At 35.3% G+C, this 18,099-nt stretch overlaps 1 protein-coding gene across 11 annotated transcripts in view; it reads right to left on the bottom strand.

Annotated features, from left to right (window-relative positions):
* Positions 1–1,475: 1,475 nt before the first annotated feature.
* ETV1 (ETS variant transcription factor 1) overlaps positions 1,476–18,099 on the bottom strand; it is a 95,826-nt gene continuing 79,202 nt past the window's right edge. For all 11 annotated transcript variants that reach the window (XM_070470848.1, XM_070470842.1, XM_070470837.1 and 8 more), the window contains 3 exons: positions 15,176–15,345; positions 9,131–9,232; positions 1,476–4,219 (listed from right to left, as the gene is read on the bottom strand). In XM_070470848.1, coding sequence (XP_070326949.1) covers positions 3,998–4,219; positions 9,131–9,232; positions 15,176–15,345 — 494 coding nt within the window. In that variant the 3' untranslated portion in view covers positions 1,476–3,997. The remainder of the gene's footprint in view (positions 4,220–9,130; positions 9,233–15,175; positions 15,346–18,099) is intronic.

The raw sequence follows: 18,099 nt of genomic DNA, 5'->3' as shown, positions 1-18,099 counted from the left end.
TTTTAACCTTTTCTTTTTCCTTACAATTCTATTTTTCCCCTTCCTCATATCAAACTGCAACTGGAAAATATCACTTATTTGTTTTCAAATTCAAGTTTTTCTCTTTTAAGATACGAAGAAACATTCAAATGGTCTTCCTTTCTGTAAAGTTTTGTCATTATAAGCTCTGAAAATGCTGCCTGATAAGGATATTCATTTTAGAAACACCTATGATCTGGCCAAAGGCTATACACCAGGTAATAGGGTTTCTTCCTTGTCAAATAAACATGAGTTGACTCATATTTTAGAATTGTCCTTTTGAGTAATAGATATGTTTTATATATTATTCTTTCTTAAACAGTAATAACTTATAAATGTTAAGATTGCATAGTAACAACTCATAATCTCACCAAAAGAAGTTTATATTAAAAAATATGATCTGGCTTGGGCAATCTAATTCATTCTGCTATGACTGTAATTAACACTTTTTATTTTTCTCTCTCATTACATAATGTTACACAAGAGGGGATTAAATAATCTAAAAGCTCTTTGTGTTTACCAGACACTTTAGTAGAACAGGTGAACTTTAACCTAAGATGTTCTCATTGTCTTTTATGAAGAGTATAGTGAGACTATCTCAATGGTAAAAAAAAACAACGTCCTTTAGTAATTTCTAATCCTAGATCCATCAATAAAACATTTTTGTCCATACGTTAAGTCAATCAGTATTTTTAATACACCACGTCTTCTGTGTAATAAAGTGAGTAACAGCCAGCTTTTCGCCCTCACACCCCTTACCTGCCCCCGGTCCCTGTGAATAACTTACCTGGCAAAAGGGACATGAAAAATGTGATTAAGTTAAAGATCTTGAAATAGGGAGATTACCCTGGGTTATCTGGGTGGACCCTAAATTTAATCACAGGTGTCCTTACAAGAGACAGGCTGAGGGAGATCTGACTACAGTAGACAAGAAAGAAGTGTCACCAAAAAGCAGAAACTGGAGTGAGAAAGCCAGGAGACAGAAATCACAATAGGATGGGGTAGTCCCCTGAATTTTCCTATAGCCCCTTTAGACTCATTGTGGACTTCTGATCTCTAGAATGACAATAGGATAAATCTGTGTTGCTTTGGGTAATTAAATTTGTGGCAATTTGTTACGACATCAATAGGAAACTGACAAAATCTGTAAAAAGGAGTTTCAAGTATATGACCTCCAAGATCTTTCTATAATTTGAGGAAACTGCTCTGTACTGTCAGCTGTGTGAATTTTCATTTTATGCATTTTTATAGGCATAACTTAAGGAAAATCATTTTTCATTACTTATTTGAGAGGTAACATTCTTTATTGTAATTAGCCCCTTAGGTATTGGCATCAAGTGGCAGCAAACATGAGGTGAGATATTTCTTTAGTTTCTTTTACCAAGTTGAAGGAAATGTTACATTATTGATTTCTATGTTTGAATAGCCAATTCAATTAGAAATTCAAAACACAAGAATCTTGCAGAAATCAGCTGCCAGATTTATTAATCTATCTGAAAATAAAAATACAACCAAACAAAAAGTAGAATAAGAACAGAACTTAAAAAAAAAAAACTTTTAGATACATTTCCCAAAAGAGTTTATAATGCAATGTTTTGAACCCTTCTGTGTTGGAAATATACTTAATGTTGGCCAATTACTTACTTTATTCAGTGAGTTACTACCATAAACAGCAAAATATATAATTTGTCCTTAAATACTATATAATCAATACCAATTCTTCCTTGATTCTTTAAAAGAGCTCATAGCCTGATTCTTTCTCACTATCAAACTAGAATTTTTAAAAGAATAAAAGAAAATGAGAAAAAAAAGAAAAAGTATTCTCAATATAATTTTCACTTGGATCATATTTTAAAGACCCACTTTCAATTTCTCCAAATGTGTCAATTCTCTTTCCAATAAAATTTTAGCTGAATATTTTAAAATCTGTTTTTATTCTAAGTACTGTAAATGGCCACATGAGCATAGTGGGTGGGGGGAATTCTGATTTTTAAGGCATATTTGTTAACCCATAATGGGCCTAATGATATATAATGTAAATGTAGAACAACCATTGAAATCACAGGTTACATAGATATGTTGAAATCAGAATTTTTTTGGTAGGAATAAATGTGAGTAGTATAGGTTATGTTATGTGGGTTTCCCAATAACTGTTGAGTTTAGAGACATGAACTGTGATCCATGTCATGTTGGAAAATGGGTAGCCAGGAGATCATCTTTCAACAATTTTTCCTGTGCTCATCATGAAAATCTTTTCTAAGTTGATTTTGGCTTTGTGTTTAGGATTTTGTTTTTAAAAAAACATTTTGCTATTGACTCTCTAAAATTTTTTTTCCTCTGAGATAGTGAACAAAGTTTATGTTTCTTACTTGAATCATTTTAGCAAGCTAATCAGAGATACTATAACACCATTTACTTATGGTTTTGTCAAGGTAAACAGAACATACCCTGCTTTCACTATTTCCTCCAAATGCAAAACAAAACCAAAACAAAAACCTTTGAAACTTTAAATCTTCTTTCAAACAATCCAATCACATTTACACAAGTGTCCAAAACAAGATGATGGATAATATCAGTGCCAGCACTATGCCATACAGCAACTTCCTCATATTCTTTAACAGTTTGTAAATAATTTTCCATTTCACCAAAAGTTTCCACAATTTCCCTTAGCAAGCTAAAGCTTACTCTTCATTTTGTCAATGTGCATAAAAGCTGCTTATAGCATAGCATGGCAGAAGCTATTTTTTAAGCAATAAATGGTTTGAGTCATCTATTTTGTCCTGAAATGCTATCTGTAGTTAACTGCATTGCTTATAAATGGTCATAGTAAATTCAGCATGAAAGAGAATATTACAGAAAAGACAGCAGCAGAAGCATTAGCATTATCTAATATTTATATATGTTATCAACATAACACAGCAGTAAAAGGTTTAAATGCATATCAATGGGTACCATGTCTAAAAATTACTATAGTACCTATTTAGTGTATTGGATATTTTTCTTAAGAAGTGCTTGCTGTATCTAGAACAGCATATTATGTGATTTAGTACAGTTAATTCTTATTGATTAAATAATGTTTTTATGTACTGAAGGAAGTGAATGGAGACAGATATTTTTTGCTTCATTGTGATCCCAGATTTAACATTTAAATGAAGATCTCAAAGGACCATGAAAAATATCATTATGAAACTGAAATGGGTTTCAAAATATTTAAAGAACAGTATTATTTGTATCTAAACAGCAAGGTGGCACCAGATACGTATACTGCTCCTGGCCTGTGACTCAGTTTGGAGCCAGAGTCCAAAATTGAGCCCCTCATTTACAGCCATGGTGATTACGCAGCTTCAGAGAGAATACCCATTGTATGGTTTTCCTCTGTGAGTCATATATAAAGCAAAGCAAAACAAAAAAACAGCAAATGCAATCTCTAAATAACTTTTTACAAGAGGTGCAAAAACAGTCATTTCTAACAATTAAACTGCCTTTTACAGTAGTTTGTTTTTTTTTTTTTTTGTACACCTTGCAGAGACACAGAAATGATAGGGGAAAATGCCCAAGGCAGATAGTCTCCAAGTGGATATTTACACAATGTGAATTAACTGTACCATAGACACCCAGAGGAAATGAACATTTTCTAGGTTGTTATGAAATCAAATCAACATGATATAGCTTCATCATACTTAAAACTTGTAGGACCCCATCCCAAGCCTAAGTAAAAAGTAATACCCCAATCCCCCCTCCCACTCACCCATTATCTTCCTGTTACACAGAATAAATGTTTAGATTACCCCCACCCACCCTCAAATAAAGTGCGCAGTCCATTGCAGACCATAGAATAATGCAACAGGAAAGCCCCTTTGTGTATTATTATTTAAAAATAAAATACAAATGACAAAACTCAAATATTGGAGAGAATTCAGAGATTCTCTTCATGTTGCCAAAGAGCAGAAGCGCGAGGAGGCCCTTGACTGTCACTGTGCTAATACACGTAGCCTTCGTTATAGGGGTGCGGGTTGCAGCAGCCCCCTTCCGGCATGTAGGCCATGCTCTCGTCAAAGTGGGACAGAGGCACCGTGTCCTCTTCGTTGATGTGACGTTCCATGTCTGTCTTCAGCAGTGGGCGCTGATTATCTGGAAAGGCCATGGAGAAAAGGGCTTCTGGATCACACACAAATTTGTAGACATATCTCTCTCCAGCCACCTGAGGGAAACATGGAAGAAAAAGCCCATCCTTATGTGGGATGTCGGGATGGTACCCAAACTTAGAATAGTGAGTGTTTTGCAAGAGATACAAATATCCAATCATTATATTTTACATTGGAAGCTAATGCAAGATTATTACGTCAATTACACTGCAATTAAAACACACAGAAAAACACCACCTCATCTTCACCATTCCCAAATGGAGAACGCAGGGAAAGAAATGAATAAAAACATGGTTTAAGGCTCCAGAAAGGACGGATAACAAAAGAAAATGGATAACAAAAGAAAAGGCAATCAAGTATTAACAGATACAGATAGAAAAAAAAAAAAATTCCTCACTTTGTGGGATAAATTATAGTTCAATCGAGGGAAATGCAAAATGCTGACCTTGAGTGATAATTACATTCATTCTAGATAAAACTAGAAACTTAGCAGTTTGTTGTTTTAATATAAATGTAAACATACATTGTTATTTGGGGGAAAAAATCAATGATTTCATGCAGGCATCTCACATTGAATTTTTTTCCCCTCTGTTTGAAAAGGTAATAGCTATTGTACTTATAAAATAACAAGACCTTTAAAGTGTAGTGTTTCCCTCTTAACATTATATTTCTGAAATTGTAGAAAAGCTAAACTTTCAAATCTTAAAAGAAAAAATGGATTGTGTTCCTAATAAGACTAGACTAGTGCTTCACTGATTCACAGAGTGAACTATTCTTTTTCCTTTCTTTAATTTTTTTCTTTTGCACCGTATATTCTCATATGAAAAAAAGAAAGATGCATAGCCTTATTTAAATGAAAGATGGATCAACAGGGCAGTATTATCCTGGGTACATCACTTTTAAAAATGAAAGCAAGATGCCTTAGACAGACGTTAAGGATGTATATATAGTGTCAAATTGAATTAAGAGGTGTAAAAAAAGTGAAAGGAATTTAAAATATACAATACATAGGGAGGAAATGAGAAAAAGAAATGTGACAGCTGCCTGAAATAAAGGAGAAGTAGTGTAATTTGTAGGAAATGACACGTCCCAAACTTAAATTTTGAAGAGTAATGCTTCTCTAGGAAATTATAAACAATTGAGTGAAACAAATACAGCCCTCCCCCGCTGCCATTAATAGACAATGCTGAGCTTCTCAAAAACCCAGAGGGCTTGGGTAGGGGGTGGCAGTGGATGAATACAGTTCTTTGTATTAAGTTTGATACTAACTTTTTGTGTGTATGTTGAGTTCAGTAATTTTAGAAAGGTGAAAATTACTCCAACACCTCTACTAGTTGCTTTGTGACATGGGGAAATGGTGAATTCATGGTTTGTAAACTATCTGTGCATGTTTGTAGGAAAAAAACTACCAAAGAGCACTGTTGTTCTAGACTCAGGTTTAGAATGTTTTTTTGCCCTGGATTTTTTTTTTTTTTAACCCTGTAAGAGAAATCAATTTAGAGAATTCAAATACTGTGAATATTCTTAGCCTTGAAAACAGCCAACACTTAGGTTTTAGACAAGTTTCTTAAACTGCCCTCAGTTCCCCTTTTTTTTGATGAAATGGAGGCAGGGATGGCTTCTTGGAAAGTCTGTTGCAAGACTGAGATGGAAGTTTCTAGCACAAGGCATGCAAACAGAGGAGTCTGGCATAAGTGTATTTTATACACTTTAGCCCTTTATAAAAAGGAAATTAAGTTCATAAAGGTGAAATGATGAAATTTCCATAAAAGTAAAAATAGGCCCTATCAGAAACAAAGCTCAACAATACTAAATCCCAGTTTTCATGTTATTCCTTTGTTCAAAGTATTTGGAGAAAAAAATGAAGTAACTGGCCAGCATATCTCAGAGCGTTTAATAACTGGCTTTGTTTTGTTTGCAGCCACTGAGAAGGAGGCATTTGCTTTGCTTTAGGCTACTGGAATGTTTTTGTACAACCTGTTGCTATTGGTTATAATTAGAAATTATTTAATAAATCACTGTGGGGAATTAAAATGTGGATATGCAATCAGCATTATAAAATCTCTTAAGGACCCTGCCTTTATACACTGTTTTACTTTTTCTTTCATTAAACATATTTAGAGCTACTACTCTATTTATTGGATTATGTTAAGTGCCACAGAGTTTAGAACAAGGACTGATAAACAACTAAGGAACATAATGAATCCTCTTATTAGTAATACAATTAAAATATAGACAATGTTATACACTGAGTATATATAAACAGTAATGCTTAGGTAAAACATTAATTTTGCAACAGAGATGACTCAGAATTAAACAAGGAGGTTATCTTTTGAACTGTGCTTTGCAAGGCTAGCTATTTAAATTATGGGTTAACGCTTTAAAATTTCAAAAATAGTACAGAAATATTGGAGGAAAACTTGCAATTACAGATTAAACCAAAAGAAATAATAATCTGATCATATCAGAAATAATCAATAATCAATACTTAAATGTCTGTATATACTTTTATTTAGGCACTTTTAAATTTTGAAGTAAAAGCATATACATGTATTGTCTATAATGTATAATAATCATTACTTCACCATTTCTTCCTTCAGAGCTACTGAAATAATCAGGGTTTCTTTCACGTTTTGATACACTTTGGTTTTAGTTTTTAATTTTTTCATTTAATTTTCTTTGACATACACTACATATACACAGAGTTTTAAGTTCTAATACAAGCATCATCAGATAAACATTTTCCCCTACACATTAAAACATGTAATTCTATCTCAGACTTTTTTAAAGGACTGCACAATTTTCCTCTGAATGACTCTCTTAGGAGTTACTTATCCATTATGTTATCAGGGAGAAAATGAAGCAATGAGAAAGCCACAGGTGTGTCAGAGAGTAGGAAGTAGACTGGCTCAACACGTGTAATGAAGAGTAAATATGTATGTCTACAGAAACTGTCAAAATCTTTACTGTTGTGCTAGTTACAAGTACACTTCAACTTTTGCATTTTCACCTTTAAACGACCTATTCTTCCTTATATCATATGGGATACCCCAAAAGGCCTGTTAAGTATACATTTTGCTATCCTATATTGGCTGATAAATAGTTACTAACAGTTTACCTTGGCAATTACAGCCTAATAGGGAAAATTTGAGGAGCCACATTTTTCTCTGTATTCCAACATCTACGCTATCATTTGATCATTTGAAAGCATCTTGCCTTATTATTTTCTTAAGATAAGAGGTAAACAAATGGGATGTGTGATAACTGCATAAATAAATGGGAATATGGAAGTAATGATATCAGTAATAAGCATAAGTTTGAATACCTTTGATAATATCTAAGACCAGACATAACATCCTGAAGATACCCTTTTAAACACTGTGTGTAAAAGTTGAGGTATGATTAGATATTTTGAGATACTTTTTAGCTTTCTGTGACTGCTCCCTTTAGTAAGGGGCTTATTAGTCAAGATACACAGCTATATATGTCTTGGCTTCAAGGTGCAAGATTTATTCACAGATACCATCTGCTGAAGACTTTCACTACATCAGGTACAAGGCAAGTGTCTCCAGTATATTATTTCATTTAACGATCACAGCAGCTTCATGAGGAAAGAATATTGCTGCTTACTAGCAGAAGAATCTGTTCAAAAACAGTAATCTAACAAGACACTAACATGCAAACCAAAGTCATGCCTGCATTTGTTAGCGCCGTGTAACACTGCTCAGGGGAGCTGGAGAAGACCTACTGTGCCAGTTTACTTGCTACGCCTGATTACGAACACGGTGATGAAAATGAAAAAAATGGTATGTATGTGAAAAAGGTTGGCTGTAAACAGGAGTGGTTGGTGAAAGAAAGGGAAGAATTAAAAAAAGACTCCAGGATTGAGATGGAGAAGAAGGAGCAGATAGTAACTGGTTTCACAATTTGAGGGTGAGCTTCAGGGAAACAGGAAGCAATTAAGAATTCAATTCAACCTCATCTTTTAAGGCTCTTTGAAGTTCTAACTTACTGGCTGGCTAAGCAGATTGCCTTTGGTCTAGAAAGCCCAAATGATGCCTAGAAAGCCCAAATGATGCCATTTCCCCCTCTTTTACCATTGTCATGGACCAACTGGTATAGTTTTTCTTGGCATAACTATGGTGACATAAAACTATGCCATAATCTGTAACATGTAACTATGCCCATGTTTCCACAAATGAACAAAGGACACATAATGAAACTATAATGTAACATTCACGATGGATAAATCCTGAAATGCCTGTTCACAGTCAAGACTAATAGATTGAGTACACATGCAAGGCTGAAGGATGTTAATAATAACAAATACCCAAATGTTTTATCTTTATTTATTCATTACCATCTTCAAAAATTTTAGATTTTGTCCCAGTTGTAATTCATTTGTTTTATCTCACACTTTTTATACAAGCTACCTTGAAATATTAAGCCACACTCATTTGAAATAAATCATATTTAATATCATTATGCCAACAAGATAAGATTAAATACTTATTTCGAATCAACTGTTTAAGATGTTAAGCTGTCAAGTACTGAAATCAGCCAAGAAAAGATGTTTTTCAGAATGAGAACAAGAAATGCTCTGAATATTTTAAGAATCAGAAAAAGAGAAGAAAAGGAAACATTCAGCTAATATGAAAAATTGTGTAATTGTGGAGAATGAGCAAAATGTCAACAACTTTTGGGGACATATATTGTCATATTACTACTAAAGCAGGATTTTTTTTTACCAAACACAGCAAAGTGGGGACTTCCAGAAAGTCTCCTATTTTGCATTACACATTTGCCTATAATGCTCATAAATTTATAAACAGAAACCAACAGCTAAGCATACGTTAAAGTGAGCGAAAACCTTGCTTCAGCAATGTAATGATATATGGCTTTGAAGTATGACATGCAGATGAATGTGAAACATTTCAATAAATTTTAATGCTGTGTTAGCTGCTCACCTTTTGCATGATTCCTTTCTCATAATAATAGCGGAGTGAACGGCTAAGTTTATCATAGTTCATAGCTGGCCTGTTTTTCTGAATGCCCCAACGCCTGGCCACCTGCCACCGAGACAGAATTACATTGTTGTGTTAAGTATTATCTTATCAACATATTTCATAAAAGTTACGTTAATTCATTAATTACTTCCGAACCATCTTAAACATATCCAAATCAATGGCATATGTATAAGAGGCAAAAAGCTATCATGATCTGTATTTCCTGGGTCCTGGTTTGCTTTTTCAACCAGGCATTAAGTGATCATTCTGAAACATCACAATAGAATTCATTGTCAGTATTGTTTTGGATACAAAATTAAATGGAAATAAGGGAATGTGTTTACAACGGGAATGAACAGGCTGCAATTCACCAAAATGAGGCACATTTCCCATCCTGAGGTCCCCTTTCTGCTTTTTCCTTCTTATTTCTTTTTCAGATTAAAAACTAAAGATGAAGAGCAACTTTATCTATAAATAAAGATCTCTTGGAAAAGGTGTTTTTGAGGTTATGATAAATCAAAGGAAAAAAGATACCCTGCTTGACACTGACTAAAACACAGTGGCTAAAAGACAAGTGGCTTAGTGTGCACAAATTAGTAAGCTGAACTGTACATAATTTTTACTGCCTGAAGCAGCATCAGAAAATAAAAAAAGTGCAGTCAATACTAAACTGGGGGAATTAAGCATTCATTTAAAGAACAGTAATTGGATGCTAAAAATAAGAAGGAAGCGAAAAAGGTCACCATGCATATGAGTCCACAAAAAAAATCTCTAAAGCAGAATATCCACTTTGTGTTTTCATGAACAATCTCTGAGCTTTTTATAATACGGCTTTGGAAGCGCAACTTTTCTGGCAAAGACAAAGTTCTTCAATAGAGCTTTAGCAAAACCTCCTTCCTCAACGAATCTGTATCCCCTCCCTTTCCACTACCCTGGGTTAGCTATAGACGATCCAGAACAGAGTGGCCTGCTTTTGTGATCCCAGGCAAAGTCACATCCTCATTAATTTCCACCTTTGCTTCATCTGAGCAGAAACTGAAGCTCCAGTGTATACCTAGGCAAGCCTGAGAGAGCATTTTCTAACAGGGCTGGCATTCTTCTTCAAGTTCATAGAATTCCAAGTTGTTGTTGTGTGCCATATAGCAAAATCTTATAGAATGCTTTGCAGAAATACTCTGTTTTATTAGCAATAACCTTTCTCTGTGGTTTGTTTTTTTCTTTAAAAACCACTGATCTTTCCTATTTTCTCTCTCACTAATTTCTATTTCCTGAATGAAGATACAATGTAATTTAGTCACAAGCATCAGTATACTTTTTAAAAGCAAAGAGATGTGATGTCACATATATATCTCCAAATAGATATTTAAAAAAAAAAAGAAAGTCACAGTGACAGGCACACATTAACATTCCATTAATTAGTGGATTAATTAACTAATGAATTCCATTAATTAATCCATTAATTATTATTAATAAATCCATTAATTAATTCCATTAATTAAGATAAAATTAATTTTAATGTAAATGTTAGGAGCAATAGTGTGATGGGCAAGTGGCAATAATAAGTGAAAGCAATACTTTCTAAATAAAACATCTTTTAAACAGCTAATAATGGTTATCAGTGAATCTTTAATAGGACAACTGAAGAGCCTGTGAACCTGGAGAAGATGTGAAAATAAATTATCAGTATTTCCTTAAATTGAACAACAATTTCTGAATACTTTGGCATTTGCTAATGACTTTTTTCTAGAAGCTCACCAGGATGCACCTAGAAAGCAAAATAACCTGCGACAAACAATAACTTCCTCTCTCCCCAGAGGAAGTCTCTAGGGAGAGAAAGAAGCCTTTTTTTTAATATCATAAGCAGTTTGACTTTTATGATGCCAGCTAATTCATAGCACTGTGGGTTATCAGTAGACATATTAAAACAGTCACATTTATTTTTAGAACTATTTCAATATCACATTTATCATGAAGTTGAGGAAAATGAGACATACCCATATGCCTAGGAGATGCAGACAAGTTACGGAAAATAAAGGAATAAGATCTAGAAATCTACTTTAACACTGTGCCTCTAGTTTACAATATTGGACAAAGGACTTAAAAACTGGATAAGAAGATACATCCCGTGTTGTGTTCCTATCATAATAAAATTGTTTTAAAAGATTGAAACTTAAAATGAATAGATAACATAAAAACTTCCAGGACAGGTGAGACCATCTAACAATTAAGAAAGTTCATCCAGCCCTCATGAATGACCCATCACAATCACCACTACATCTAGCACTACCAAAAGCCACTTTCCAGCACTACCAAAAGCCAAAGGAGCACTTTCAACATGGAGCGTGGACAACAGTGCCAATACTTCTAGTAACTTCCTTATAACATTCTTTCAAATGAAAACGTTGGCTGTCAATGAGGAGAGTGGAAAGATCTCTGTAGAACTAAAGCATTTACCCTTATTGTCAAATGAATTAAATAAGACAATGTAATTGTTCAATTATTAATATTATTCAATTTATTTTTTAAAATCATGCTTGAATATGCAACAGTAAACCTAGAAACCATAACCTGGGCCTGGCTATCAGACTTCTCTGTAACTCTCCCAGCTCAACAATCTTGAATATTACCAAAAGACTTGCGTCCTATGGACTTCCCAGGTGGCACTAGCAGTAAAAACCCACCTGGGAATGAAGGAGATGTAAGAGATGTGGGTTTGATCTCTGGGTCAGGAAGGTCCCCCAGAGGAGGAGATGGCAACCCTCTCCAGTATTCTTGCCTGCAGAATCCCCATGGACAAGGGAGCCTGGTGGGCTATATAGTCCATGGGGTCGCAAAGAGTAGGACACAACTGAAATGACTTAGCATGCCGTGTCCTATAGATGCTTTGCTATGTCAATAACTGTTCCCTGGAACAATTTCCCAGGACCCATGATTAATTAAAAAATAAGATCCCATAATTGCAAATATCTCGAAGAGAGAGAAGGTAAAGATTATGCACTTGCTGCAGTTATCCTAAACACACAGAGCAGACGATCAGTGCAAGACTGAAATCTCACTCGGTATCATTTTAAACTGCAAGAATATAAAGAAGTGGAGCTTAAAGTAATTCCAACAAGGATGGTTTCACAGCCACCTTTCATGAGCTGCGCTGTCACAGACCCTCAAAGAATTGCTGCGTGATTGAAAGAAGAGGGTGACCGGGGGCCACAGAGACTAAAGGAATTTCACAAACACTTTCCAAAGAAGAAATTTAAACATAAACAGCAGAGTCATTGCCTGATGGAAGCAATTGAAGCAGTAAGCAATGCAGCAATCAGAAGTGGAATGTTTCATTTTGAACAAAAGGCCTTCGGAGCCCTTCAGTGCTTACTTCGCTATTGCCAGGGAGTGAGTTAGTTACTATTTGGAAATGGTCTGGGGACTCCCTGAATTCCTCAGCTCTTTTTTTACTTTCAGAATCTGCTACAGAAAAAGGTATCTAAATGTCAGTTTGTCATAAGAACAGATATAATTGTATTCCTTCTAGGCTAAAAAAAAAAGTCAGGCATTCACAATCTTATGTAACATAATGGTCCCCTGATCAAGCCTCCTATTCTAGTTGTTTCAACACGATCAGCTTAAAAATCAACACATAAAGAACTTAATCACTTGTCTAAGAATTTTTACACTTCTAAGTAGATCAATAATCACTGATGTAATTCAGTCATACCCCCATCTTAACAAATGAAAGTGAAAGTGAAGGCCATCCGACTCTTTGTGACCCCATGGACAATACAGTCCATGGAATTCTCCAGGCCAGAATACTGGAGTGGGTAGCCCTTGCCTTCTCTAGGGGATCTTCCGGATCCAGGAATCGAACTGTGGTCTCCAGCATTGCAGGCAGATTGTTTACCAACTGAGCTATCAGGGAAGCCCATGGCAACAATAAAAAAATTCTGCTTCTGCTCACTTTAATCACAGATGGACAGAAGTAACTGGTATAAATCTCTGCTGGACGTCCTTAAGGTCTAGCGCGAACCAACTCTTGCAGTGATTATTAACATCTTTCATGAGATGAAGAGCTCACATTCTCATCATTACTTAACGGGCTTTCAAATTGCTTTATGTTAAGTGACTCTAGCCTCAATCTTTAGTGCTTCGAATTTTTGTGGTTCTTTCACTTACATTATTTAAGTACATCAACATAAAAATGAATTTCCTTTGACAGCCAAATTAAGTTTTAGACACAATACAAAATTCAACTACCCAAACACTTAGCCCATACTTGATAATGGATACGTACAGTTTTGATCCTGAGCCCTCTGTGTGTGGGTAGGTATGTATGCATGCACCTGTGTATACTTGGTGTGGGGCTAAAGAAGATGGAAGCATCCCCTCTCATTGATATAACCTGGAGTAGGCTTACTTGTGCTCATCAGTTCCTCTCATTTCATACTTATTCATTCATTCCATATTCCAATCAGATAGATCCCTTAAATCTTTACAAGTACTATCATCTTATCTTCTGGATATCAAATTAGGACATAGTATCTGATTATGACTGAATACACGGATTCACAGAGCAGATAATGTAAGCTGTATATAGGCCCATTAGCCTATGTTGCAGATGTCAAATCTACATGAAACAAATTAATTTGCATTTAAAAAAATAGATATCTCTGAATTTTTTTTTACTTTTCTGAGGGGTTTAGATACAATAGCCAATATGACTCATAGCCATGTTAGCTAAAAGTCTCCCAATGCTTTCTCAGCTAATGTAAAGAGAGAAAGCATCTTTCATGAAAAGACACAAACTTTTCGTCAAAAGTCTGCCCTTCAAACTTCCCTGCTGGTATAGTGGTTGAGAGTCTGCCTGCCAATGTGGGGCACCTGGGTTCGATTCCTGGTCGGGGAAGATTCTACCTGCTGAGGGACAGCTAAAGCTGGGTGTCACAACCGCTGAGCCTGTGCTTTAGAGACCCCGCTCCACAAGACTAGCTACCGCACAAGAAGACCGCGCACTGCGACCCAGACCCAGCACAGGCAACATTCTTTCAAAAGTGTAAAGAAATAAAAAACGTCGCCTTTCTCTTGAGGTCCAAAATGCTATTTGGTAGGTTACACTGCAATAATAATAGTAGGCTTAAATCTAAAGCTACTCTCAGGAAGAATAAACATTGACTTGAAAAGTTTTATAGGAAAATACTCCATTTGTATGTACACCAGGGCAGGTTGGAACGGGGTCAGACAACTGAACAGAATGAAAGGAGTTCCATTTACCCACAGTATCTCTATCCAGAGTCCTCTCATTTTGGCAATTTCTTAGGTATCATGGTGACATTTTAAACTTTATTTTTACCTTCCAATGGCATGTACACTGCCCAGCTGATTCGAAACAGGTATCACCCTTAATCAAAGGGTAACAATATTCCTATGGGTCTGTGTCTCCTAAGAGACACCTAAGAAGTGAGAATTTCCCACTGTGACCTTTGAGTGCCTTTATTCCCACAGCTGTCTCCCCCCTACAACCCTCTTACACATGACTTAGTTCTCTAAATGTTCCTCTCTGACCCTCCTGCCCAAAATCAAGACTGTCCAATTAATAACTGCTAATTCTCAGGAACAATTTCTCTCTCCCAAATGAACTTGATGCATATTCCTCTCTTTCTCAAAGACCACCCAACATGTCCAACTTAGATGCCACCTTCAGAGAAGTCCCAGGTCCTGCCCTATAGAGTCAGATACAACTGAAGTGACTTAGCACGTATGCACAGTACAGTTCCAGTTGATGTTCTTCAACATCAATTCTATAGGATGGTATTCAACTGGAACAAGCCAGTAACATGTTCATCTCTTATTTTACGTGTATGCCTGCTTTTTTGTTTCCCCCTTTGGACTACCTTTTCACTCAAAATGTTCCCCTCTAAAGTTTTAAAATTAAAGAATGAATTTTTGGCACATTAATCATGTATGTGTCTTTCTATTATGACATAGCTGATTTCCCTAAACAGAATCTATGAAACTCACCTCTTCAGGCTCAATCAGTTTAAATTCCATGCCTCTCCCAGTCCAGGCAATAAAATGGGAATTTGAAGGGTCGTCTAGGAGAGCTACCAAAAACTGCCAGAGCTGAAGTGATCCCCGCCGCTGGTATGTGGGTCCTTCCCGATACATCCCCGGCTCTTGTTTTATGTCTCCTAAATTAAAAACATTTTAAGTTTCTAGGATTAGCATTATTATGACATTTATATATAATTTATGTTAAAATAATCACTAAAAATGGTTAAACCACAACTAATTTAAGAGTTTCTATGAAATACATCTTTTTCATTAAATAGGGACTTAACACAGCTAAATGGTTGAATATAATCTACAAACTTACAGATAACTACACATAGGTCAATATAAATGCACAGGGCGAAATAAAAGCATAGATGGCATTGACTTATAAAAACACTGTATCTTTTTTTTTCTTCAGATACATTTTAAAAACTATAGTATCTAATCCTACTTCTTTACTTCATTGTTAATGCCATCTCTTACTGCTCTAAGCAGGGCTTCCCCATGGTGGCTCAGATGGTAAAGAAATTTGCCTGCAATGTGGGAGATCCAGGTTCTGTTCCTGAGACAGGAAGATCCCCTGGAGAAGGGAATGGCTACCCCCTTCAGTATTCTTGCCTGGAGAAGTTCATGGACAGAGAAGCCTGGCAGTCTATACAGCCCATGGAGTCACAGAATCAGACATGACTGAGCAACTAACACACACAAACACACATATACCTACTCTAAGCAACAGTGGAGAGGGAGTAATCAATCTTAAGCTCCAGGCATTTTATTTATACAAATTAAAATTTGTAAACTACAATTTATAAATACCTCATTGATTTGCATGTGACAAACTATTGAAAATTTAAATGCAAATGTTTCAAAGCAAATTTAATAGCAGCTTAAACTCTGTGAGCTAAGTAAAAATCAGGAAAAGATCATGGGTGATGCAAGGCATACTGGATTACCATCATGCCATTTTTCTACCACACATTCATATTGCTACCATGCTTTTCTCAGCTAGCAGCAAGTGAAAATTCTCTCATTTTTCCTTATCTATTGTTTATATTGCACTTATTTGAGTTTAGCTTGTTTTTCTTTTTCTGAAAGTCTGATTCAAAAATGCATATACACATAAAAATGAACGTACCAGAGTTTTCTGTAAATCTGCATTTTTAAACAAGAAAGGACTGTTTGTGCTACATACAAACTGTAAAAGTCTATTAAATAGATTACAGCACTAAAGGTGTCAGTTTCCAATTCTTTGGTATAAATCTGGTCAGATATTTTGATTTTACCAAAAGCAAATAATCGAACAAAAGAAAACAGACACACAAACTCAGTTTAATGACTACTGATTATACACTTCCAGCTCCAGCAAACTGTCTCAAAAATATGTGGAAACAGCCACATGGGGAATTGAATGTCTAAGGTCCTATAAGCATATCACTATTAATGCATGAATTTCTCTCCTTCATGCAGAGGGAAATTGTTTAGAAACAATTTAGACAAGAATATACTTAAGGTGATACACTAACACGAAGAGTGAATTATAAAACAGCCCAAATCACAAGCTTTTTAAAAACTTTCCTTTGGTCAGGAGACAGAACTACATCTCTTAAAATAATGATAGAAAAAATACTTTAAAAAATCAAAGTAAAATTATTCACTCAATAGCTGCTAAAAATCATTATGCTGTTTTGGTCTAAGCTATAGAATATGGAAGTGTCTTTCATATTGCTCAGTGATAGTTTTATTTATTTTAGGTTTTCCTTCTGAGATTTAGAAATTTTCATGGGGACGAATGAATAATTTTGCAGATGAAATGAAACACTCAAATGTCCTAACCTTTAGATTGCTTCTGCCTATAAAACCGACTGATCAAATTGGCCTTGCACAAGGAAAAAACATTTCTTTGTTTTTCTTTCTTCTTGTTCTCCTTTTCTTATAAAATGTAAGCCCAATACTATTTTGCCCAAAATGTTTTCTTAGTATAAAGCTGAGAAGTATTTAAAAATCAAAGGGAAAAAATAATCAAGACAATTAGTTTCCCCAAATACAAGTGTGACTCTGTCTTTGCCCTGTTAGATTATACCCTGATCTTGTCTATATTTTGAAATGTTTTTCTTCCTTATATGCCCATACTAATTATGGTGATTTCTTAAAAAGTTAACTCACTAAATATGAAAGGAACTGATGAAGGTCATTCCAAAAAGTAGACTTTCTGCTGTATTTCAAGAGACAAAAACCTAGATTTTAAGCATTTTGATGCTCTGCTAATGGTGCTAAATACAATAGCACACATCACATCTCTGAAACTCAAAGGTTAAAACTAACATCTATTATAGAATAAGACTGAAAGTTGGAGTTTAACCCGTGACCTTGGCATGAATTTAGCAGTATAAAGGGAGGCTAAGGAAACAGATATTCCCAAGACTGGTCATCCTGTCTGATAAGTCTAAGAGTAGTAAAAGCATTGAGAACAGAGTAGTCTTCAAGCAACGAATTAGAGACAGAGGAGCAATCTGCGCATATCCTTTGCTGTTTAAATAATGACAATTAACACTCCCAAGAGCTACCAAGTCATTACAGCCATGATCCTGAAAGTTTATGCAACCAGCTAATGAGAAGGCCCCCGCTCGTTTCCAGTTAAACAATCAAAGCAGGAAATATGGAGACCACTCTGAAGAACCACTAAGTCAATCACCTGTTCACTTTTTACCCAAGCCTCCTTTTAGATGCCGACTGTTGCCATCTTTGCCAAGAGAAGAGTCTCTCTGACTTGACACCCCTTACCCCTTTCTAACATGTGGGGGTGATGTTTTCATTTTCATTGCCACAGCAAGTGATATTAAAAAGGTAATGCTTTCCTAAATCCATTTGGAGCAATTACAAACTAATGTCAC

Source organism: Odocoileus virginianus, chromosome 1 (assembly GCF_023699985.2).
Source record: "Odocoileus virginianus isolate 20LAN1187 ecotype Illinois chromosome 1, Ovbor_1.2, whole genome shotgun sequence".
Taxonomy (NCBI): Eukaryota; Metazoa; Chordata; class Mammalia; order Artiodactyla; family Cervidae; genus Odocoileus; species Odocoileus virginianus.
Note: the sequence above shows the minus strand (reverse complement) of the source record. Positions and strands in the feature narration are given on the sequence as shown.